Source organism: Mauremys reevesii, linkage group 18, assembly GCF_016161935.1.
Source record: "Mauremys reevesii isolate NIE-2019 linkage group 18, ASM1616193v1, whole genome shotgun sequence".
NCBI classification, from domain to species: Eukaryota; Metazoa; Chordata; order Testudines; family Geoemydidae; genus Mauremys; species Mauremys reevesii.
Window position 1 is genome coordinate 13,706,096 of NC_052640.1, and position 25,866 is coordinate 13,731,961.

Consider the following 25,866-nt stretch of genomic DNA (forward strand, 5'->3'; position numbering starts at 1 on the left):
TGGGTTTTGCTATTGTTCTGATTCTTCTGCAATACCTGCCACCTCTGTGTAGTAAACCGAAAGATAACGGACAGTTCTGTAAGGCCCAGCGTTCCTCTTGTGCTCTGTACATGGGTACTATATGAAATGTCTCATTTGCCACTCACCCTCATGCCCAGTTCAATATTTTCTCCCCCATAGACCTCCATGCCAGGGTCAAGCAGGCCAATCTCTCCGAAGTACTCTCGGTCCACCACAAACGAACATCCAATCATTGCTGGCGTCCTGCCCAGAAAAAGGGGGAGAAAAAACAAAGGTGTTTAAACAGTATATAACAGAACCTGATTATAACGAGTTCTGACATAAATAAACAAGCTACTGCAGAGATGCCCCAAATTCTTTTAGGGTTAAATTCACCCCTGTGCAGAGAGCCAGCAGAACCCAATTAAACCCTTTACAGGGGGGGATTAAGGCCCCATCCAGCAATGATCCTTAACTTGAAGGACGAGTATCCCCTGCTCAGGCAGAAGTCCTTTCAAGTAGAGCACATGCTAAAGGGCTTTTGATGGATCAAGGTGTTAAATGGTATGTAGACTTTTTGCTGGCACTCTGCACCTGAATGAATTTCACCCCTCAGAAAGTTGTTCACGGGGGTGGGGGGGAGCAATGCATCACTTCACTAAGGTGAATTTTTAGAAGAGGAAAACTCACCAGGAAAAGAGAAAACAATCCCAGTGCTGCACTTTGAAAAGATCAAAAGTTTACAAGCAACCCTGGAGCTAGGTCTGAAACCTTTAATGTAAAGTAGCTTAATTCTCCTTTTAAAGAGATGTTCCAAAGAAATCAAAGCGTCCAGAAACTGCTGTAAAAATCATGTGCTACTTAGAGCTCAGCAGAACTTCTCCTTGTCACAAAGAGTTCACGTCAAAACTGATAATAAAATTGTGGCATTACATTACTCATCTCTGTTGTTGTTTTTTCCAGCTGCACCGGAATGCAAGGAGTCATCATGGTTTTGTACAACTTGCAGCTTTCATAGCATCTCACTTATTTAAAACAAACCCCTACAACTTTTAATTTATATTATAAACATGAAAATTGTACCAGCAAATGGCAAGCAGGCAACAGTTGCTAATTACATTTTACAATACTTCCCATGCATTTCAGCTGCAGTAACTATACCTGCCCTTAGCTGAGAAGGCAGAAATTGCCTAGAGTTTCTGGGGGCATCTTTGCTTGTTGGGTACCTTGAGTAAAATGCTCCATTGCGATGTTGCATAACCACGCAATCCTCCCCTTCCATAACTTTACACAAGCACATGGGAGAATGGCGAGGTGCATTAGCAACTGTCTGACTGAGCAAAATGGTCTGGCAACTTTCTGGCCTTGTACATACATAAACACACACACTGATGACAAATCCATCAACAGTACAAAAATAACGGTAAAAAGCTATTACCCTTTTACTTGGAAGAAGATCCAATTTGCTCCTTCATTAGACCTTGACCCCAAACTTGCACTAATGAAATTTTAATACTGCCTTTGATGTTTAATAGCTTTTTTAATTACTGAAGTGATATTTCATTGATATGCAACAAGTATCTCCCTTCTCCTTTTGTTTTTAAAAAATACTACTAATGATGTGATGAACTGGAATGCCAAGTCCCCTGCCAAGTGTGTAATTACTTTATTATTGCTCAGAGTTCCAAAATAAACTTAACTAAATTACAAAAGAAAATGCCACAAGATCAGTTGGCACCACGTTTATTTGCATCTCAAATTCTTGCTGCCATGCTATGGGCCCTCATCCTGCAATGTGATCCACCGGGACAGACCCATGCAGCTGTGCAGAGTCCCACTGATTTCAGCAGGGCTCGATGTGACTCACAATGCAGGTTCAGGACCTTCAGCAGGAAAAGCCAGGGCTGTAAAAGCACAGACGTTTTAGGCTGCAGCAAAGATAAATGATTAGAATAATTGGTCATATCCCTGTTCCCATTAATATTAATGTGAGTTTGGCCATTCAATAGCTGCAGCATTGTTCCCAAAGGCCCAATCAAAAGCCCACTGAAGTCTACGGAAAGAGTTCATGGGCTTTGGATCAGGTCTAAAGTTTGCTAATAGTGATTTTCTAATAGAGTGGAGAAAATGCCATCTATGGCCTTGGTTTTAGAAACAGTCCATACACGGTGTCTCTGCAAAAAAAGAGGATGGAAAAGACCTGAAACATATTTTATTTACTGTGAAAATCCAGCAAAACCCCCTCCTTTCTTTAATGGCGTGTTGCTAAAATGTCAGCTCACCCTTACCAGGTAACCTAGCTTTCCCAGTGAGCATACAAAGCCACAAAACATAAACGAGAAGCAGGTGGCATCTGAGGATCATATTCATCAGCTGGTTTCATATGCAGATAAAATATTGCCAACGGTGGCAACATCAAAACATATAGATGAATCCACTGGTAGCAGCAGGTGGCCGCACTGATGGTGTCATCACATAAGCTTCCTTTTGTCATCAGGAGTTTGTTGCCTATTTGGCAGGCGGTTAAAAAACCTTAGACAAATGGCCAAGTAAATAGATATATATAACAATTCTTCCCTGCTGTGCTTGAAATGTAGCTAACATCTAAGAAGACAGCCCAACCTACGGAAGGAACTATCTGGTGCCCTTGAAAAGGTTCATTTGCTGAGGCACTGCTATTACTTATCTATAATGGACTCTATTGTAACACTCACATTGCTGGTACAGCTTCAGCTGTCTCCCTCTTTCTCTGCTGGCCATTTCAGCCTCTCACATCATTACCGGGCTATCCTGCACTGCACACCATTCCCCTGATGTTTTCTCTGCATAATTGAAAAAGGCAGCTGTTGATGGAAACACATTTGATCAGCGCTATTTTCTGACACGGAGACTGAAATGGCTTGATTAGCTCCTGGCTCTCCTCTCGCCCTCCTCCCCAAACATTACCCAATAAACTCCGCAGGTAGCAAGCTGAACTAGTTTAAGAAATGAATATAAAAACCACTGTGAGCATTTTGCTTCCACAAATGAATTTGGTTTGAGGGGGAGACATGATTAGAAAAAGGCGACAATTCTAAAAGAAAATGCCATTTTTACTGCGTGCGAACCATCTGCAGCCAGGGGCTCTGCAGCCAAGACTTTCAATAGTGACTAGTGATTTGGAGCGCCTCCGTGTTTATGTGGCCAACTTGAGACACTTCGGGGGGCTTGATTTTCACAGGGTGGGAGCTCAGCACCTTTTGCAACTCCAACGTCCAGCTGATAATCCAAAAAGAGAGGCCTCCCAAATCACTAGTCACCCTGGAGAAACTTGGCCATCAAAATCCATGAGCTAAGCAGGTCAGGACTTACCAGCATTTGGAGGGGTAACCACCAAGAAAACCCTGAGTGCTGCAGGAAGTTCTATGGGTAACACTCCTTCTCCTACACAAGCACCGAGCAAATGCCACAGGGCCCTGAGCTGTTGAAAGTGTTGGGCCAGATTCTCAACTGGTGTCAAGTGACTCCGTGCTGTTGATTTCAATGGAGTCTCACTGATTTACACCAGCTGAGGATCTGGCCTATTTTTGGCTGTGATATCAAACTAAGGCCCTAATCTCTAAGGTAATTAAAGAGCCCCGGACAATTGTACAATAGGAACATTTGTCCTGGTCAAATTCCAGTTTGGGTAAACACAACATGCTTTCCTAAATACCTGTTACAGGTTTAATGATACACGGTATCATTGTCCTTTTCACATTTTGATCTAACGGGTACACAGTGGTGATGTGCGTTTTTAACAGTTGTTGCATTCTGACACAAAGACAGAGTGTATGCGTATTTTGCCCGTGCTCTCACACACACTGCATGTAAAGAAATAACACCTCTTTGCAGGTCACAAGATGCTATGTGAATTTAGGATATTGTTGTAGTAGGTCCCTATCTCTGAATTTAACTAGCAGGTTACAGCATGCTGAAGAGAAGCATTAGTAAGAGGAAACTAGGTTCAGGAAATATGATAGGATTTGTCTTAGATCAGTGGTTCTCAAACTAGGGCCGCTGCTTGCTCAGGGAAAGCCCCTGGCGGGCTGGGTCGGTTTGTTTACCTGCCACGTCAGCAGGTTCGGCCGATCGCGGCTCCCACTGGCTGCGGTTCACCGCTCCAGACCAATAGGGGATGCAGGCAGGGGCACAGGCTGAGGGATGTGCTGGCCACCGCTTCCCGCAGCCCCCATTGGCCTGGAGCTGCGAACTGCGGCCAGTGGGAGCCGCAATCGGCCGAATCTGCAGACGCGGCAGGTAAACAAGCCGGCCCGGACCACCAGAGGCTTTCCCTGAACAAGTGGTGGCCCTAGTTTGAGAACCACTGTCTTAGATTCTACATTTCCAGTAGTAAAGTGTGTGCAGTTTCCTTTAGATTAATGACTGGTTGGAAGAGCTGGTGGCCTGAAACTTTGCCCTGGGCCATTAACCTCTCATGTCATTAATTCCTAAGGAAATGCCCCATGTTGAGGATGTTGCTACCATTATAATTTATATATACTGCTAATCTACTTCTCTCCTCTGAGGGAAAAAAATCCTTTCACTGTCTGAATACGCCTATTCTGAAACTATGTTCCTGCACAGGGTGTGCATTTAGTAGAAGTGTTTTGATAATTCCACAAGAATTAATTCAAAATAGTGCATATAAGGTGATTAACCAGCAATCAGAATTTTACTATCAACAGACTTGTAGTTCATGCTTCTCCATGCCAGAAAGGGGAAAAAATCTTGAGGATGAGAGAGAACAAAACCTGGAGATGTTCATTTCAATGGAAATTATAGAATCAAAGAATTAGATCAGACTGGAAGGGACCTTGAGAGGTCATCTAGTCCAGTCCCCTGCACTCATGGCAGGACTAAGTATTATCCAGACCATCCCTGACAGGTGTTTGTCTAACCTGCTTTTTAAAATCTCCAGTGATGGAGATTCCACAAACTCACTAGGCAATTTATTCCAATGGTTAACGACCCTTAAAGTTAGGAAGTTTTTCCTAATGTCCAACCTAAACCTCCCTTGAAGCAATTTAAGCCCATTGCTTCTTGTCCTATCCTCAGAGGTTAAGAAGAACAATTCTTCTCCCTCCTCCGTGTAACAACCTTTTATGTACTTGAAAACTGTTATCACATCCCCTCTTGGTCTTCTCTTTTCCAGACTAAATAACCCTAATTTTTTCAATCTTCCCTCATTGGTCATGTTTTCTAGATGTATTCAGTGTCTGAAATTTGAGGAGCATTGGTTAGTTTTGATTGCACGTGTCCATCAATCTGGTAGCATTTTTGTTCCCTGACTGGATGAGAGTGACTCTCCAAACCAGCTTTCTGGTAAGTCAAGTCATGTTTACAAGTTCAAAAGGTGCTGTCCACAAATATACTCGCTTGTTTCTGCAGACACTCCTGGTGATAAACCTGTTTTCCAGAATATTCACGGAGGATGAGATTCGTCCCTTTATAGACAGCCTGTGCAAAGCACATGCATCAAACATGTCCCATTGTGAGGTCATAAGTGTGACTTACATAATTTATAAGTCTTTTGTTGGCCAACTGCAGAGGAGTGAATTTGATTTAGAAACTGGAATAAAAAAGGGGATGCGAATAAAGCTGAAGCAAATTCAATAGTTTTGAAAAGGAGCAAGTATCTGAGCAAGCCATTAGTTGTTTACCAAGCTCTAATGATGATGAGTAGAAAAATCAACTCGTCACGTGCTTAAATAAAAGCACATGCTTAAGTGCTTTTCTGGACCTGGGCCAGAGTTTTCAGCATCTTGCAAGAGGAAGCCTTTAGTTTGGAATCAGCGTGATTCCCTTTTGCATTCCCCAAAAAGATTAACAGGAAGCAGCTTCTTCCAGCAATAAAATGCTTCCCCTTGGGGACTCATTTCTTTTTCCTCCCTAATGAGGAACAATATCTTCAGGCACTCAGACTTCTCCCAGATGCTGAGTCCTCTCTCGCAGGAAAATGGATTTTGCAGCTGTTGACGCTGTACAATAAAGCAGTGACTCTTTAATTAAATAAGGCTGAGTATAAATTTTCTGGATGTGACTGTGTGCTCATCTTTTTCTCTATGGGCAACAGAGACATACTTTGTTTGTTTCACTCTCTCTCTCTCCTACCAATTTATTTATTTTGATTTAAAATAAACAAACCCACACAAATCCCAGAACCCCCAACAAAATGTTAAAAATACAAACCATGACCACAAAAGAGAAGTAACAAGAGAGACAGAAGCAGATACAACACAATGCAGCCCTTTGTGTAGGAAGGTAAAACAAAAATTCCCATCATCCCCCTCTTCATTTCCATATGGCAGTATGGAGCCCACAGTCACCAAATAGTAGCTTCAGAAATTGTACAGAAAATCATTCTTGTACAAGACTGTGATCTACAGAGCAGGGAGCCAGAAGTCAGGAATCCTGGGCTTTCTTCTCAGATTTGTCGTGACTCATTGCAAGACCTTGGCTAAGTCACTCAGGGCTTGAGCACCTGCAGATTTCATTATTTTCAGCTGGAGTTTTGGGGGTTCAGCCCTTAACCTCTCCACACTTTGGTTCACTGAAATGTTAACTAGCTATAATGCTACTGCACAGTACGGTGGATTGGTAACGGGACTGTGAGTCAGGAGACCTGGCTTCTGTTCCCAGCTCCGTCACTCATCTGCTCTTCAATCAAAGGAGGACAGTAATACTGGGTGATATTTTCAAAAGTGCCTCGGAAGCTCAGAGGCCCAAGTCCCATTTTCAAAAGCAACTTAGGCACTTCGGATCCTGCACCTTATTGAAAGTCACGGGGACTTAAGCTCCTCAGTCACTTTTTAAAACGGCAACTTTTGGTTCCTAAGTTACTGATGCACTTCTGAAAACGTGACCCCTGCCTCGCCTTGGAAAAGCACTCAGAGCTCGTCAGATGGAAAGCACCACCAAGAACTGCAGTGCACGTGTGCTATTATTGCCTGCCTACTTCCCAGGGGTGTTGAGAGATAGTCTTTGCAAAATGTTTCGAGACAATCCAGTGGCAGGTAATATAAGCACCAAGTATTAGTGACAGCAATGGCAAAACGATAAGGTTAGAAACATAGAATACAATGGCTTTTTGTTCTGGCATGGCTCAAGCTTTGAAATGCTGACTGAGGAATCGATAGTATTGGCCGGGGAAGGATACTGTGCAGTCAATTTGTGTAAATTACTTTAAGATATTCTTCGATGAACACAACTTGAAATCCTTTCTGTGTCACGGGGAATATCGATGTCAAAGTCAGAGCTCAGCAAGGACAGAGGAGCTGAACTAGTTTTGACCTCACGTCTCTGTGACCTTAGGTGTGAATAAGAAAAGACCATCTGGTACACTGCTCCTCCAGGCTGGTGTTTGGGAGTAATGCCCCTGCACCCCGCTTTCCTAAACAAACTGGAGGATACTACTTGGTGGATTCATCAAGAACAAAACAGATCAAATGACAGAGAAAATGAAGAGCATTAGATTGATATATAAATATTGCTTGAAATAACATTATTTTTCCCCCAAAAAGTCATTTGATCTGCAGACAAGCTGCACTTGAAATACTTCAGGGGACGCGCGCACACACACCCCCTCCCCCCAATATATCTGACCGAAAAGAGTGCAGTTCAAAAAATGCATCACACCCAAAAGATTTCAGCTTTCTACTGCCTGGCTGCATTGCCAATTTTTCCTTTTGATTTAGATGCATAAGCAGCACCTTGACTCCTGATGATGGATCAGTGGGAAAACTGCATGGCACCTGTGTAAGCATTTATTTTTCCTACAAATCATGTCCTGTGTAATAAACAGTCACATGGGCTCTGAGATATGAACTCAAGGACAGATTCTGTGTTCAGGAGCTGCACAAGCTGGCAAGCTTAACAATGACAAGGTTTGAAAATCCCATTGGAGAGAGGCTACAAAAACAGTTAGCTTTATAAACGGGGGAACTGGGGATGAGGAATGGAGTCCTGATGACACATGGCAGTAAAGGTGGGTGTTTTTCTTTTTTTGGAATAGTAATAATTGGAGGTCAGAATCTTAAAGAATAAACCAGGAATGGTTCTGTTCTATGCTTTTGTAAACCGGCAGCCAAAAAAGATGTCTGCCAATGAACTGATTAGTACAGCACAGCACTTTCCTTCCCAAAGGACTTTACAGATGAGCCTTACTCTGATTTCAGTTACACTGGTGTAAATCCAGAGTAGCTCCACTACAGTCAGTAGAATTCACCAGTGTAAAAGAGATCAGAATTAGGCCCAGTACCTGTCTAAGCCAGGCTCTCTCTCACCATGGAAACACAAAGGAGACCACACTCCCATGGCATTTTGGAAGCTCATTTTTATACATCAGTGTGTCACAACACACTTGCTGGAGTTTGCTGACTGTGGGGACTCCTGACAACACTCCAGTGGTACAAAGCTATGGCATATTAAGCAATCAGTGAGAACATATGCAATGCTGTAATACACCGCTGCTGCGGTAGGAAGATAAAATGAAAAGCGAGGCCATGCTTGGCTGGGTGCAGCTGACTAATGACCCCAGTGTTCGTGGCTGCTGATAATGAAGTCAAACACAGAGCAGTCCATCAAAAGACAGGGCAGGTGAGGAAAACAGGCCCCCCCAGATAAAGCTCAATACATCAGGTGCTTTCCTTACTGTTCTATACATTGCTGCAGAAAGAAAACCCTCAAGGAGTCAGTATGGTCCAGTGCATGGCCATTTAAAGTCCTCTGAAATAGGGTTCTGTATTATACATTTTCTTGCAATGTCATAGGGTTTAGGGAGTGTTTTCTAAGAAACATAAATGCAAAATGACATGATGAACGTAGTGCATCAAAATAGCGATTTGCACGTTAATCTTTACTTTAGAGGTGACTCACATCTGAAAAGGCAAACACAGAAAATAAGACTGCCCAAGAATCCTTTCTGGGGAACATCAACTGTCCGAAATATCAGGATATTAGCATGGGATGAAATAAGATCCAGATTTAACCTTATCCTTTAGCCAAGGTTTTTAAAGCTTTATCTCAAACTCAACCTTTCCCAAGGTTTGAAAACATTTGACTAAACTTTAGTGTCCCTATTTTTCATGTTTGTTGCATTCTGCACATCCAGATTTCATCTGCTACTGGAACTGGAACACCTATGAGGACGTCACATTGCATGTACTGGACCTGATTGCCCATATGGTACCTCAGTGATTTCAAAGACGCTCTACACTGGCAAATCCCTGGACCTGCATGAAGCACCTCTGAAGTCAGTGGGGTTCTGTGTGGATGCAGGGGCCCATCCACCCCCAACAAGCTGCAGAATTGTACCTTAAGAGCCAAAACGCCACAAGCAAGCATATTCTGTGTGTGATACGAATCCGGGAAGAAATAAATCAATCTCATGGGGCAGCCTGTTCTTACAAAATGTCATACCCGATTTTGCAGATTCAAGATGTTTGGATTGTATGAGTAAGTACCAAAAGTTCTGAGTGCTTAACCGCATCTGCACCCGTGAGCAGCTGCTGGTTTAATCACCACTAACAGCAACGTTTTGTGAAAAAAGAGAAATATTTGCCCTGCACAATTCTGGAGGACAGGGAAGAGGAATATTAGCTGTTAGCTAGGACTAAGTGATCTCAGGATTTCCTTCATGACAAGCAGCATCAAAACCTTACAAACGTTAAGACTCTAACGTCCTTTATCTAGGCCAAAACCTCCTTCTAGAGTAACTGACACAGGAATCATGACAGCTGCCTACAACTTGAGAACAACCTGTTCTCCATCACTCGAACTATCTGCCACGTCATCGGAGTCCAGGATTGCCAATTTCGGTTGGAGGCATTCCTGGCGATGTCACCACATGACATAATCTGTAATTCCTGGAGACTCCAGGCCAATCCTGGAGGCTTGGCAACCCTACTTTAAAAGGCCACGCAGCACATCAGGGTGTGAGACGCACAAGAGATCAGCTGGACACCAGGCCAATTTTCAAAAAGAAATCGGCCCAGAACTTTTTGCCATAGAAATGCAAGGGGATGTCTACCCTGAAGTGAGGCACAAGCCTACCAGCCCACGTAAGCAGATGTGTGATAGCGGGGCTCACGCTAGGGCGCCAGAAATAGCTGTGTGGATGCTCAGCACTGGCAGAGGCTCAGGCTAGTCACCTGGGCGTGGACCTAGGAAGTAAGGTGGGCTTGAGCCTGGGTGGTTGGCCTGGACGCCCGCCACTGCTGCAACGCCCAGGCAGTTATTTTTAGCATGCTGGTGTAAGCCCTGCTACTGTGAGTCCTGCTAGCATGGCAGGCTCGCTACCACCTGCAGAGCAGACGTACTCTAAGGGTATGTCTACACTGCAATTAAAAACCTGCAGCTGACCTGTGCCAGCTGACATGGGCTCGCAGGGCTCAGGCTGCAGGGCTGTTTAACGTGGTGTAGACATTCAGGCTGTGGGTGTCTAAATGCAGTGTAGACATAACCTAAGAGACATGCAGTAAAAAAAAACCCAACCACAATGAATTGGGAGCAATACTGAGTCAGTAACTAAAGATGAAATCTTCCTCATGAGTTTCAGACAAAAAAATCTCTACAAATTGTGAGAGAATTTAATGATGCTTTTCCGTCATCATAATGTCTGGGCTCCAGCAATACAGACAGAAGCATAATAACCTAATTCAGCAAAACTCAGATTTAAGCACCAACCATTTCTTCCTATAAGCCTATGTGGTGTGGCTTTCCTTTGTTTGTATTCTGATATGCAAGGTCTACTTCCTCCCAATTTCCTTGCATAATCCTCTAGCTATCTATTGAAAAAGGCAAAACCAACCGTTGTGGTAGATGAAAAGCAAGCTGTTTCCTAGGAAATGTATTAGACCATCTAAATACAGGGATATCTGGAGGAGAGGATCAAACTCATGGAAAGCGCTATTAAAAAAATGGAAATTAATTTTTAAAAAGTATATTCTCCCCTCTGGATATCCCAGGATCCTAACATTATTAGCTTGGAAGATTATCAAGAATCTCTCTCTTTTGATGGAGAAAGGCATTATACTTAATACAAGCACTGGGAAAGAGCTACTTTTTCCACTCCATCAATTTGTTTCCCCAATTAATCCTGCCTTCTGCCTCTGAGTTCTTAACAGGCAAAGGGTGAAATCCTGGCCCTGTTAAAGTTGGTGGGAATTTTGGCATTTACTTCAATGGGGCAAGGATTTCCCTTTAAGGAATCAGTTCAGATGTCTCAAAATAGGGTTCAAGACCTGCACAGTCAGCAAAGAGAGCTTTCAATGACGTAGGAGGTATGGGAATGGATTTAGAAGAGAGAACTCTTCTATCGGCAGACATACTGCTATCTGAGCTAAGGTTCTCATTTTTATTCTTTTGTTTACATTTTGAAGACTTTTTTATCCTTTTGTCTCCTAAAAAAAGGAAATATTTGTTTTTTTCTTTTCTTCCTTTCCATCTGCTGTTTTGAAGAATGGAATTGCATGATCAGAGTTGGGTGGGAAACAGTTTTCCCGACCCACAAGAATTTTTGAGATTTCCAAAAAAAATTCCCACCCCTAATCGCGATGAAAGGTTGAAATCTCACAAATTTCTGCACACATCTGAAACAACCAACCAACCAAACCAAACAAACAAACCTGGATATGGTTAATTGAAACATTTAATTTAAAATCTGACCTTTTTATTTTTTAAAAACCATTTCCCTCCTATAAATTAACTGAAATTTCTCAACAAAAAGTCCTTTCAAACCAATAACGGAGCTTTTTCATTTAAAAAGTGTTGAAATAGGGCATTCCGAAAATTCTGAAACTCTGTTTCCAAAACATTTCAAAATGGGGAATCCATTGAAACCAACCCTTTCCCACGAAATGTTTTCATTTTGACAAATCGGCATTTTTCCAATGAAAAATGTTTTGTTGAAAAATTCCTGATCAAGTCTTTAAATGACGTTTGACAGAGTGAAATTTAAACACACACGCGCACAAATATCGGCCTGACTTTCAAGACTGCTGAGCAGCTACAATTGGGACTAGGTTCTCAGAAGGTTTTCAACATACAGCAGCTCCCTTGGTTCTGAAGGAGATGTGGGAGAATTCTCCACAGTCCTCAATAGGAGCTGAATCTCCACCGGCTCCATTGAGACCAATGGGAGCTTCTGGGTACTGAGCTCTTTTGAAAATCTGGCTTTACATAAATACTCAGTCTGCAACTCCTAAAATAGGCTTGCGGTTAACTTTTAAAGTGTAGCTACCATATGTCTATGGAAGTGTTTCATTTTCGTGGGGGGATTAACGACACTAATGGGACAGGACGAGGCCTGCCAATCTCTTCGCAGGTTCATTTGTTTTATCCATGAAAGTCTGCAGGGTTCTCACTAATTGGAAAATAGCAGGGATGTCTTCGACAGTTTAATAAACGCTTTTAGTTGAAGGCAGAGCTTTTCTTAATTAGAGCTAAAACTATTCCCACGTTTTCCTAGCTATACGCTGTACATCTGAAAGTTTGGGAGATGCCGGGCATGAGTCTGCTATGCCATCAGATCAGGATGACAGTGTTTGACACTCACATTGCACTTACTTGGCATGGAGATGGGGGTCAAGGTGGAAAGGAAGGATGGCCTAGTGCTAAGGGCACTTGCCTGGGCACCTGTAGACCTGTGTGACTGCGGGCAAGTCACTTGGGGCCAGATTTTCAAAGTATTTAGATGCCTAAAGAAACAGATAGACCTCTAATGGGATTTGAAAAAGGCCTAGGCATCTAACTCCCTTGGGAGCTAGGTATTTTAAAAACGCTGCTAGGCAACAATCTGCATCTTGAAATACCTAAATACCTTTGAAAATCTGGCTCTTAGTCTCTCTGTGCCTCTCATCTATAAAATGGGCATAATGGTATTTCCTTACTTCACAGAGGTGCTGTGAGGATAAATCTGTTAACGATTGTGAGGTCTAAGCCTTGGTTCGCTTTACCTGATGCTTCATCAGCATGGTATTTTAAAGAGTGTGAAAACAGAACTGAGAGGCAAACTTGGCTGCTTTGAAATATACGAATAAATATGTGATTGTTGTGACTAATGCCCTGAATGCCAGTGCTGTGATAGCAACTCCTTGCTGACCCCAGAGAACTGGGGAAAAGTATGCTTTCCTCCCTGATTCCCCTTTCCCTCTAACAAAGCCGCTCAGAACTGGTATATATTGTCTAGTTAGCAAGCCTCCTCTACTGGGAGCTGTAAAAGCCAGCTCTAAAAAGGACTTCCTGTTCCTCTTCATCAGTTTCACACCAAAAAAATGATAAAAGACAAAAACACCATATCACCCAGGGGTGAACACTTTGAACAAAATGATCACTCCCTATTGGACTTCTTAGTCCTAATCCTCAAAGGAAACCTGCACAATGCTTTCAAAAGATGAGTCTAAATTCATAACTCTGATAGACACTAAAAATCATGGTCTTATAAAGACACTGGCTATATGGTTGATTACAACAATTTGTAACCCACCAACCCTCCTCTGTCTTCTGACTGCAGAGGTACTGACTGCCCACTTTACCAGGAATGATTTCTTGTAACATCTGTTAACTCCTTACGCTTAATAGTCTGTTCCACCTCGTATTGAGCTGTGACATTCTGATTAGCTTCCCCAGACCTGAAGAAGAGCTCTGCGTAAGCTCAAAAGCTTGTCTCTTTCACCAACAGAAGGTGGTCTAATAAAAGCTATTACCTCTCCCACCTTGTCTCGCTTCATCAGTGGCACCTTCATACATGCCTTTTCCATTACTGTTACTACTAGTGTGCATGGTGCAGATACTTATATGATTGAAATGCTATAACGCTGGATTGCATTTAAACTGCATAGCAGGCTCGCTTGGTGGCTTGGTTGGATGCTTGATATTTGGAGAATAAATGTTACGGCTGGCAAGAAAACAAGAATTCTGTTTTGTGAAAAAATTCAAAATTTGTTTTCATTTTTTTATCAGAACCAAACCGATTAGTGAGAACGAGAACTTTTAAAATTTTCCATGAAAAAAAAAAAGCCGTGTTTAGGGCACTCATCTGGGACGTGGGAGGCCCAAGTTCAAATCCTTGTTCTGCCTGATTTAGAGCTGGAACTTTAATCTGGGTCTCCCCTATCCCAAACGCGTGCCCTAACAACCAGGCTATTGGCTATTCCGGATCAGTGTCTGTCTATTTGTCTCTCTCTGCCCCCAATACCTTAGACCTGGGAAACCTGCCCAACTAAAGGTTCATCAAAACTGATACATTTCCACATAACGTTTCCGTTTTGAGGAACTGGCATTTTCCAATGAAAAAACCTTTCACTGAAAAATTCCCTCTAATAAAAAGGACATTTCTGGACATGCACTGACTGCCCATCAGCAATCCAAGCTACGTTGATTTAGTGTCGATATCAGATGGATGTCTAACCCCCTTACGCTCCCTTGAAAATCTCAACCTAAAACTTTTTGGAGGCACTTGCTCCCAGCGAGATTTGTCAGCATTCACGGCTTGACACTGATGCCTGCATTTCAGCGCATACAATTCATCATTTTACAAGAGACACTTATGTAATCAGAACATCTCTGTGTCCCAGGTATTTGGTAATCAGGGTCAGGCACCCAATCCTAGCACTGCTGTCTCATCTCTCTCTGGGCAGCTTATGCATTGTTCAGCTGGAGAGTTTCTTCAGTTAGGTTCTGCACAGAATAAAATTGCTGCTCTTGGGAACGAGACACTTAAATGCATCAGATTTCAACAACACTACTCCTGTGTTTGTGGGCCTGGTTTTCCACTGCATAATTCAGTCTGAGGCCACTTTAACCCTACTGAGATCACCAGCATAAAACTGGAGTAAAGCAGTGGTGAATCAGACCCTGTATATTTAAAGTGAAATTGACTCTTCCAGTATTTCAAGAAACAAACATGATCCCGTCCTTCTTTTTCCTCTGCCAAAGGATCTTGAGGCTGATTTTCAGAGATGCTAAGTAAGTATAGCTTGCACTGACATCAGGTGGCATGCTGGATGCTCAGCACAGCAACAAATCAGGTCCACAATGACAAAAGGAACTTCCTAAAGTGAGATTTCATGGTTCAGCCTCTTTTGATGCACAATAATTGTCCCCAGTATGGTAGATGTTCAAGACACTGGAACAATGTATATGAAAATTAATATTGTGATTTTATTTATATCCCAGAGGCAATGAGGCATGTACTGTCCCTTGGGAACAGAGAACAAATACTGATTTCAGAAACTAAAGCCTTCGTTGATGTATTTTCTCCATTAATAAACTATTTCCAAGAGCTGAATGGAAGCATAAAACAACAACTGCACTTTAAAAACAACATGAGAAAAGCAGGCAAGTTATCCAGGAAAACTGATTTCCTAAGTAATTACTTTCTAGTTTATTGAGGCGTCACACAGTGCAAAGGGTCAGTGATGAAGGACTCTGCTGCTCTGTAATAAATAAGGTTAATGTTACGGTACAGTTCCGTGCTGTGGTCACGAGGCAAAGGTAGGAATCTAAGAGCAATTTCAAGGTTTGCTCTGAAGCAGAATGACACTTCCCTGTATGTGAGCTTGACTCTGCGCTTTGGCTCCAACCAGCAAAGCATTCAGACTTGGCTGAAAGCAGTGGGACTACTTAGGTGCTTAAAGTTAAGCACATGCTTAAGTGCTATTCTGGATCAGGGCCAGCACACTCAACATCTTGCAGGATCGAGCCCTGAAAAGGAAAGTAGATCTCCATGTTACTCAGAGACTGCACTGGGGCAGTATGTCTGAGTAGAAGTGCTAAAGGGCCCAGACCCAGGCTAGATTCTCCCATCAACCTAGCACTGCCTACTCCAGGGGTTAAGTCGGCTTAACTACGTCACTCAGGGGTGTGGATTTTTCACACCCTGAGCAAAGTAGCTGGGTTGACCTAACTTTTTTAGTGTGGACCTGGCTTTGGGCTACTCACACATTGTCATGGTTGCTCACTACTTTACCAAACCTCAGCAAAACCCTGTCTTGTTCGTGATGAGCTCTGCAATGCTTGCTCAGGTCTGGAGTGAAAGGACACTTTCCAGTATGAGAGCTCAGTCCTTCAAGGGGTAGAGAAGAATAAGGTGCATGCCAGGAATAAAAGCTTCCACCCCGTTTTTAATATATTTCCAGCCCAATGTGTGCCGGAAGGGATTCATTTAGCATTGCGTGCAGAGCCTTTAACATGATACATTAATTTTGGCGAGATATTTTTAGCTAACACACACATTCTCACTAGCCACAGCTGGTGCAACTGGCCAACCTTTCCGTTCACCTTGAAAGCTTCAAGGTATTGGGTGAAACTCCACAAGATCTGAAATGTGAACAGGGTCCTGGTTAGCAAATTGTACCAATAGACTACACATTGCCTGAAAGCCACAGCTTACCCAGGATCTCCTGAAGGACCTAAGCCATCATATATACCAGCACCGTTAACACGGTAGGTGCAGTTAGATGGCAACAAATGGTGCCAGGATACAAACATTTTGTTTGCGATCATAAGGCATCAAAAACTATATGAAAAAGCCAATCGAATATTAGTCCTTGGATATCAAGGTGATTGGTGCCTGGGGAATACGATCAACATAGATAGATAGATAGATATACAAGTTTGGGTAGGCAGATGGGGTAGGGATTGTGCCTTCTTTTCCTTGGAAAACACTTTGATTATGTGAATAAGTAACAATAGCTAGAGGAGCTATGGCATGTACCTGGCTAGAGCTGTGACCTTTACACACCGAGGGCCCTATTTCAAACCTCCGCACATCCATTATGCCCTCAAAACCCTGTGTTTGCACATGGCAATATGGTAATTGCACACATAATTACATACCTCTTTGGCATATGCACTTGTAGATTTTGAAGAGCCCCACAAGCAAGTACGTGTGTTTGTGGGCCATGCTTGTTCTGCCTACCTTTACTAGTCCTGTAGAGAGCCTGCAGCACATCCTCCCTTACCTTGCACAGCAGCAGGCAGCAGCTGAAACGGAAACAATGTTAGCGACAAAGCAATTGCACTGTAGATTCACCTGATAGGAGCAGACTCGTCCCCTTTATCGAGCCAGTCCTGGGGCGGGATTATATACATGCACCAGAGTCCCCAGTTGTAGCCATGGGCAGCATTGGCGTATTGCTGCACTTCGAAAGTGTTGTACTTGATGTTGTCAATAGCTGGCAGGATGATTCGCTTTCGATCTTCTTTGATCCGGGTAAGCGCCGGTTCCACCCTGGAGACAATAAAAGTAGCAAAAAAGTGTTTTCTGGCCATTCAATAATCCAAACCCCTTTAGCAATCTGATAAAGTGAACAATGAAGTTCTGTAATGCTGCAAGCAATGACACAGAGAGGCAGCCCTCCGGTGCAGCTTAGAGTGATTTAATGCGGGTTAGTGTCACACACAACAGAGACAGGGGGCTTGGTGCAGATAATTTGTGCAGCAACAGCTCCTCAATTGCATGGAATTGATGGATCAGAGGAATTAAATGTCGTCATTTTATCTTCAAGGTCCCTAGTTTGGATCCAGCCTGGTCAGTGGTGACTAGGGATTTAGCAACCAAAAGTTTCCCCTGATGCCTTTTCAGTGGCCATTGTGAAATGAGTTGGGGTTCCCATTCCTCTTTCTCATGGGATAGGGTATATATAATTTGTAAAAACACCATCAGAATTAGCACTAATTGATGTCCTGGTTGGCTGTCTCTGGAAGGAGCCTGACGGGATGAGGGGACGATTTGGTCTTGATGGTGCTTGAAGATCAGAACTCACCAAGGGCTGAATGAGTCTGAAGACACTATTAATTGTTTTTGAAGAACTGGTCCCTCCAGCTCAGGGGTCGACTGGCAAGCCTACTCTGTACCTTCTATACCACGTGCATTGAGAGAGGACTTCAACCCCCCAGGTTTTTCAGTCGAGCAGCTTTCACAAATACTATAATCATTACAAAATACTTACATTGGTGAAGAGCATTGCAAAGGGAACTATGTTCCAGCGGGTTTCAGAACATGCTAAAAATACTGCACGTTATCCCTCAATGAAGTGCTAGGTAAATATTAACTTACAGATAGGGAAATGGAGGCAAGGAGGGTCACCGGCTGGTGCAAGGCCACAAAGCAAATCAGTGGTAGGTCTGGGAGAAGAACTCAGCAATTCCCAGCTCCTACTGCCTTTCTAGTCCCTTAGATAACGCTCCCTTTTGCAGAAAACATAAACGATTAAGGATGAACCTAAACACTGAAGATTTTACAAAACTCTCAAACATCTTTATTTTTTTGTGTGTGTGGAAGCGGCGGTTTGTTGGATTCACAAAACTCATCAGAGGTTAAACACTCCTTTTCCATGATTTAAAAAGTCATGCTTTGTTTTGTTTTTAAGTGAAATTATTTTTTCTTCTTGTTGACTTTAGGATTGTTCCCACATATCTTGCCTATTAGGTATAAAAGTTGTACAGACGGACACCAGATCCGTCGAGAAACCATCCCCAAGTCTCATGGTGAAACGCGTCCTCTCTGGTTTTCTGCTTCCTTCCATTTGCTGAAACATCAAGGGTCCACTCCTGCAAGGTGCGAAGCATGCCAAGCAACCTTAGCTCGCAGCAGCAGTAAAGGGGTGATCAGCTCCTCTGAAGAACTGCTCAGCACCTTGCAGAATCAGGTTCCATATGCACCTGAGCTGTGATTGTTCCTTAGGCATTCGTACCAATGGGTTTTTTTTATTGCATGTCGTTTAAATAGGCAATACACCCAAAGCACAAAGCAGCATATTCTTCTGCTGGAGGGACAAGTAACATTGGCTTGGATTGCTGGACTGCAGTACATTAGTTAGGATGCCAACTTGCAGGATCTTTGGACCAGACTCATGCACACTCACACAGTGTCAATGTGACCTAACAAATCAGGATAAATAGCAGCTTTGCCATTTATACAAGATTATAGTTACGAGATTACCTGTCTTTGAAGGACAGCGGGTGTCCAAAGGAAAAGCTCCTGATAGTCTAAGAAAGCAGTGTGGAATTCAAAAAGATGGATCTGCACAGCATTCTGAAATTATATCTGTGCTTGTCAGGCTACAGGCATCAGGAGACACACAGAAAAAGCTCACCAAAGTGACTGAGGTGTCAGCCAGCCACGCTTCCCCTAGCACAGAGCGTGTGCCTCCACTCACTCCAATAATAATTGCTGTGAATAACCTCAGCGGGAGCATCTCCCACTCTGGTTCTGCCTGAAAAATGAAGGATTTGAAAATACCAAACAGGTGCGGGTGTCACTAATGACACATGACTAATTGTTTATCTGCAAGAGGAGCCCTCCTCTTGTTGTGACATATGTTACGGAAGAAGTCACCTTGGTGCATGTTATTGTCAAATAAGAGCCATCTCAGGAAAGAGCCCTAAGGGATTTATGGGCTTTCCAGAAAAGAGAGAGGGATTTTTTCCCCTCTTTCTTCTCAGAGTTGATAAATGGGTTGGAGTGTCCTGCTGTTAATGGTGTTATTCATCTTATGTGCATTTATCTGCAATAACTATGGAGCTGCGGTCTGCAGTGGATAGGAATGTGCCACTGACCTCCAGTGTAATCTTGGGTAAGACACTTCATGGGTCTGTGTCTCAGGCTATGTCTATTCTGCCCCGCAGCTCGGACTATGGGGGGGCGGGTCTGAATAGCAGCGCGCACCGAAGTGCTGCGCTGTAACTCCTCCCTGTAGATGTGGCAGAGGTGAACTAAAAGGTTCCTAGTTCACATCAATGTAGCCGTCTTCAAACTGGACTATGTTCACGTGAACTAGGAACCTTTTCAGTTTGTGGCCGCACGGATATTTTTTTTTCCTTTTGACTTATTTTGTTTCGGGTCATTTTTGGATGTTTTCTGACACCCCCACCTTTTTTTAATGTTATTTTTTTAATGAGACACCATTTCCAAACAAAAAAAAATCAAAATCTTTCTTTTTGAGCCATTTCAATTTTTTCCCTCAATTTTTTTCCAGCTGAAACTATTTGGCTGAATTTGACCCATTTACAATTTGCAAAAAAAAAATAAAAAATAAAAAAAAGCTATAATATCGATCCAGTCAAATACCCACTGAGTAGATACAGAGCAAAGATCTCAAAAGATATGGCCCATTGGTCTGAAAGAAGAAATGCCCGCACTAAGCAACAGTACTTTACAACTAATGATGACTATTCAATAAGTCTGGAGGTAAAAGCTCTAATACTGTAGGTAGATACCAAAGTGTGTTTGACATTTCAGATTTCAGATTTCCCTTCTCTTTCAAGCTACTGGTATCTGGCATCACACTGTTCTCCTTCCTTCAACCTAAGCTCCTCTGACCACCAAGAGATCTCTCAATGCATTTCATGAGTCCAAAGAAAGCCACTGGCCGTCTACATGTTCTCTGAACTAGTCTAGTATCTTCAGCAGTAACACATGGTGAAGGACCTCTAGGTGACTGGTATTACAGCAGGATGAAATTGGTGACAAACTTTCACAAACAATTTTACAAGCTATTTTGATCTTTTGTGAAATTTGGGGAGTCGGAAAGTTATTCACAGTGAAAGATGGAACCTCTCAAAAAGCCACTTTCCTGTGAAAATTTGCACATGGGAATTTTGAACAAGCTAAAAGAGGAGGGGCGGGAGCCTCCATACCCCCAAAAACACATAGTCTAAACTCTAGAGCAATTAGCAGAGTGCTGGAGGCTGGAAAGCCCTGAGTTCTATTCCTGCTTAGTAGACTTCATACGGGTGCTGTGTAAACGCAAGGTATTACTATGTCTGTAAACATTCCTGCTCCCATTTTACAAAGGGAGAATCTGAGGATAAGTGAAGTGTCGTGTTAAGTTCACACAAGTCAGTATCTGAACCAGGACTGGAATTCAGGTCCCCTAACTCCCCAATGCATCCCCAGGCAAGTAACTTTACCTCTGAGTACCTGTGTCCTCATGAAAAGAAATCATTCGCGTTCAAGGATTCTGAACCACAAAGATCTGATTTTGAAAACAATGTATTCCTTATATATCCCACCATCCGTTTAGCCACAACCTTAGCAAATGGGACATTAGAGTCTGTGGCACATGACAAAGGGAATTAGAAAACATTTCAAATGCAGAGAAGCTGCCTGAGACTATTTCTCAGCAAAACCCCAAACAGAGTGATTTTTCCGCTAAGCACTACGCACCTGTGAAATTTCACAGCTTGACGTGCCAGATCAGTGGGAATAGGAATGCAGAGAGGAGATATTCAGGCACCATGCTACAGCTCATCCTGATGTTGCTCAGGACAGTTATTATCACAGATTCTGTCAACACCTTTTTTACTGCAGAACCTAATTGTGCTCTGTTTTGCCGCAGAGCTGCCAAGACCCGTATGAAATATTTAGCCAGCTGATCTAATGGAAAGTTACTGTAACAGGACTGGCATACTGTGGCATGAGTGGCATTCTGCATTTACATTACTTGTTTTAGGTAATCCATGAAATATAAGTCATCTATTGTTGGGTCTTGCCAGCTAAATTCAGGCTTGGTGTAACTCCAGTGCCTTCGATGGAATTATGCCAGATTTGAGATTGTCTCCATGTGCTGACCTGCACTGACAGCAAATCTTTTGTCAATTTGGCTAGTAATTCTGGCTTTGTTTACCTAATCACTTATGGTTTTTAAGGGATTAAGATTAAATCGTTTACAGTAATTTATGTTTTATTCTCATTTTAAGACACTACACTATGTGGATGTACTTACCCTCCTTATGGAGGCTACTGTTCTACCCTGCCTTTTTCCTGTACCACCTCCTCCAGCACACAAGGAAGTCAGGAGTTCTGGGTAGCTCCCAGTACAGAGAGGGCTGAAGCTTAAGTTGCTTATAGATAAACTCCAAAAGTTAAATGCTCCAGAATGATCAACTGCAATACAGTATTTGAACGTTTCCTCTCCGCACGTCTGTTCCCACTTCCTCGGCAGCTTGAGCTGTGAAATTTCACAGGTATGAAACAGAGAAATCCCTGTGGTTTGCAGAGAAATACAAGCATGTAGCTACTATGCCTAGCTCTGAAGAGTGGGATTAAGCAACAGCCCTGTGTTATGGGCTAGACCAGGGGTCGGCAACCTTTCAGAAGTGCTGGGCCGAGTCTTCATTTATTCACTCGGATTTAAGGTCTCGCGTGCCAGTAACACATTTTAACGTTTTTTAGAAGGTCGCTTTCTATCAGTCTATAATATATAACTAAACTATTGTAAATAAGGTTTTTAAAATGATTAAGAAGCTTCATTTACAATTAAATTAAAATGCAGAGCCCCCCAGAGTGGTGGCCAAGACCCGGGCAGTGTGAGTGCCACTGCAAATCAGCTTGCGTGCCGCCTTCGGCACGTGTGCCATAGGTTGCCTACCCCTGGGCTAGACAGAGCTGTGCCACTCCAGGTGCAGCTCTGAGAGGCGTGGTGAAGCCAGGAAACAGGCTGCTGCTCCAGATTTAAAGCAGGCACAGCACAGCGTTCCCCTCCAAGCCATGTCTCCGGCCCAACCTGCCCATTTTGCTCAAGCTGTTGCTGACAGTAGAACTAGGGTGACGGGACAGCAAGTGTGAAAAATCGGGACAGGAGTGAGGGGTAACAGACACCTAGATAAGAAAAAGCCCCGAATATGGGACTGCCCCTATAAAATCAGGACATCTGGTCACCCTGAGTAGAACCAGCTTTGCCGACTCTTGGTACTCCCCGACCATAAGAACGCCCTTTGGGCCAAGCTCCTGAATTGGGGCGCATTAGCTCAGGAGAGAGGCCCCTTCCCTCAAGTAGCTGCACAGCAGCCAAGCAAAACTGACCCCTTTAGACTGCATTTTAGGTGTCCCAGATGGAGGCTGCCCTCAATGTGCATTTACTGGGAGATTACTGCCTCCCTTCCTGCCACCGGCCTGAGCTCCTATGCCAATGGTCTTACTTACTTTCTATCCCACCTACAGATACGCCCCTTCCCCATCAAACAATACCATAACAAAAAACAAACCAACCAAAAACATCACAAAGAACACAGATGCACTAGCTCTGTAAGCAGGTGAAGCACTAGCGGAGCACTGATAATGCCTCTTATAGTCATAGGCCACAAAGGGTGAATCTTGGCTAGTTTTAGAGAAACTGGGATCAGCAATTGTGAATTGGCAATTTCAATTTTCCAAGGGTTATCTATATATTTAGATGCCATGTAAGGCTCATTAGAACAGGTATCAGAGCTGCCACCTCTAGGCTTGAGTTGCTGTGCTTTTGTTCTTACCTGACTTGGTTTGAAAGCTTTGTTTCAGCTTCTAGAGTTCTGTATAACACACACAGGGGAGGGGGGGAAATATAATATTCAGCTTGTCTGAGGATGAACCTTTGTTCCTGAGGGTATAATTTGTGCTCACAGTTGTGTGTTGACAGAATGAATTGTGGGCAGAGATATGAGCATTTGCACCTCTAATTACCTGCACTGCAATTAAGTAGCTAGATGTGCCTAAATTCTGATTTGTTCACATAGTTCAACTGTGGGCACAAAAATGGATGCATCCATTTTGTAGGTGTCGCTTGCACCTGTAAAAATGATGCCACCCTTCTTAGAACTGACTAGATGTGTTTAACAATTGTGTGTCATTTTCTACTAAACACAAAGCAAACAGACAGTAGCCCTGCTACATCACTGCAATTTGCAACTGCAAACGCTCTTTTGACAAGCATCCACATGTGTCTGGATATTTTTTCATGTGAGCGATATGAAGTTTTGCAGATATTTCCAAGCCCTAAATACTTCATCAGCATTGTAGCTCTACGTGGAAACCAAAGGGAGGCCTGCAGTGCTCCTCAACTGGCTCTCCCTTTGGCACCTTACATTCAGGCTCTGCTACGCGGACGCTAGAAATGGGCTCATGGGGTTCAATCCTGCAGCAACTGAAGCCAGTGGCAAAACTCCCACTAACTTCCAGGGGGCAGGATCAGGCTTATAATGATGCATTCCAAACACCAGAACTGCATTTTGAAGTTTGGGCCCATTTTTCATGGCTACTGGGTTGCTGGCCTCTGTATAAATTAACATGCTTTACGGGTGCAGAACTGCATCTATTGTTGACAATTAACTGAGCCAAAGGAACAATTTTTTTCTCACACACATTTTATAGATACCATGGATTCTGTGAACTAAACAGAATCAGAATATTCAGCTTTGAATTTAGTGCTTCTTCCAAGGCCTGCTTCAGTTTTTAGCTAATACACACACAGCAGAGACTACTGGCTGGAAATGTAGATGGAAGAAAAGGTCTCCCTTTCTCTCTGCTAATGAGTAATGTTACCTAGGAATTTCTTAGGCTTCTTCTCTCTCTTTGAGTGCCTACTGGTGGATTGTTAAGGTTGAAAGAGAGAGAGAACATTCAACCTGATTCTCACATATTCTTTATCAGGTGAATGGTGTATTTTGATGGTGATTTATTTCTCCAGAACAGCGTCAGAAATACTTTTTATTCTAAGGCCCCGATTCTGTAACTGGCCGTGCATAGGGCGTAGTTCTGCAACTGCATGGATTCCCATTGACTTCAGCAGCTCTCCTGGCAGACATAAGGATGCCCTGGTGTGCAGTCAACTGCAGAAGAAGAGGCTTCAGTAAGCATCTCTTACTTTCATAAATCATCAACAGGAATGTGCAAGTCCAGACTGTGGACATGATCAACAGCCCCCAAGAAGCTGCTTGTTTTCCCCAAAGTCAAAAGCTTGCGATTGACCTGACTATAGATGTGCATGTGCCTTTACTCCTTTTGTCTTCTTCAAAATTATGGGCCTGATTTCAAAGGGTGATGAGCACTCACACTGACATCAACGGGTGCTACAGGTGCTGGGCTCTTCTGAAGAGCTGGCCCTCAAATTTAAAGACTTCTATGGAAAACAAGGAGAGTTAATGCAAGAATCAGGAGGCAGAATTTGGCCCAAAGTATCGCAGAAGTCTGTAACGTGGTCCAGAACATCAGGGGTGGGGTTGGAGCATGTATTGCGATCAGATTGGCTCCTCTAAAAATCACTTTAATCCTATTGTAAAAGTCTGTCTATCACTGAATAGGTTAGCAAGCTATGTTTGATAGTGGCCAATTCACAGCACATCAAATGAAAAAGGAAAATCGGTGGGAACAGGAATTATATGCTTTATATTCTTCCACGTTTGTCAGATTGTCAAGGAGTTGGTGCCAAAAGGTAACTATTGGAAAGCCTGATTTTTCACAAAGCTACATCACTAAAAACAATAGCTTCTACCCAAAACACTGATAAAGCAAGTTCGGAGTGAGGTCTTCAATGTGCTGCAAGACTATAATATAGCCTGTAAGACAGTCAGGCCACCCGCAGACATCAAGCAGTTGTGTTTAAAGGCGTAACATAGAAATAAAAACATGTGATCCAAGAAAAATCAGAAATACGATACAGGCCAGATCCTGAGCTGTTGTGAACTGATGTAGCTCCATGGACTTCAATGGAGCGAGGCCAATTTACACCATCTGACTATTCATTCAGTACATTTCCAGCTCCTCTCACGTCTCAAATAGTTCTGAGCTGATATAGTCTAGAACAGTGGTACCCAAACTTTAACAGCCTGTGAACCCCTTTCACTAACACATCAAGTCTCGCGAACCCCATGTTAAAAATGAATATTTCCAGGGTTTTTCTCCTTTACCTGAGTATAAATTATAAAAGCAGTGATCTTGGAAATATAAAATTTGTTTTTATGACATGCTTATTACACACTATTTAGTATTAATTATTATTTATCATAACAGTATTTTTATTATATTATGAAAACGGCAACATTCTTCCAAGATCTCCCTTTCATAGCTTGTATCACTTGGAATAAGCC

The 25,866-nt window shown here is 42.9% G+C and overlaps 1 protein-coding gene across 9 annotated transcripts in view; it reads right to left on the reverse strand.

Moving 5' to 3' along the window:
* The window catches only part of GALNT9 (polypeptide N-acetylgalactosaminyltransferase 9), a 699,106-nt gene that overhangs the window by 146,090 nt on the left and 527,150 nt on the right, over positions 1–25,866 (reverse strand). For 7 of the 9 annotated variants that reach the window (XM_039505452.1, XM_039505453.1, XM_039505456.1 and 4 more), the window contains 2 exons: positions 17,054–17,251; positions 147–264 (listed from right to left, as the gene is read on the reverse strand). In XM_039505452.1, coding sequence (XP_039361386.1) covers positions 147–264; positions 17,054–17,251 — 316 coding nt within the window. Of the gene's footprint in view, positions 1–146; positions 265–2,714; positions 2,824–17,053; positions 17,252–25,866 lie in introns of those variants that run through there. The other 2 variants (XM_039505459.1, XM_039505454.1) reach the window with 2 other exon arrangements.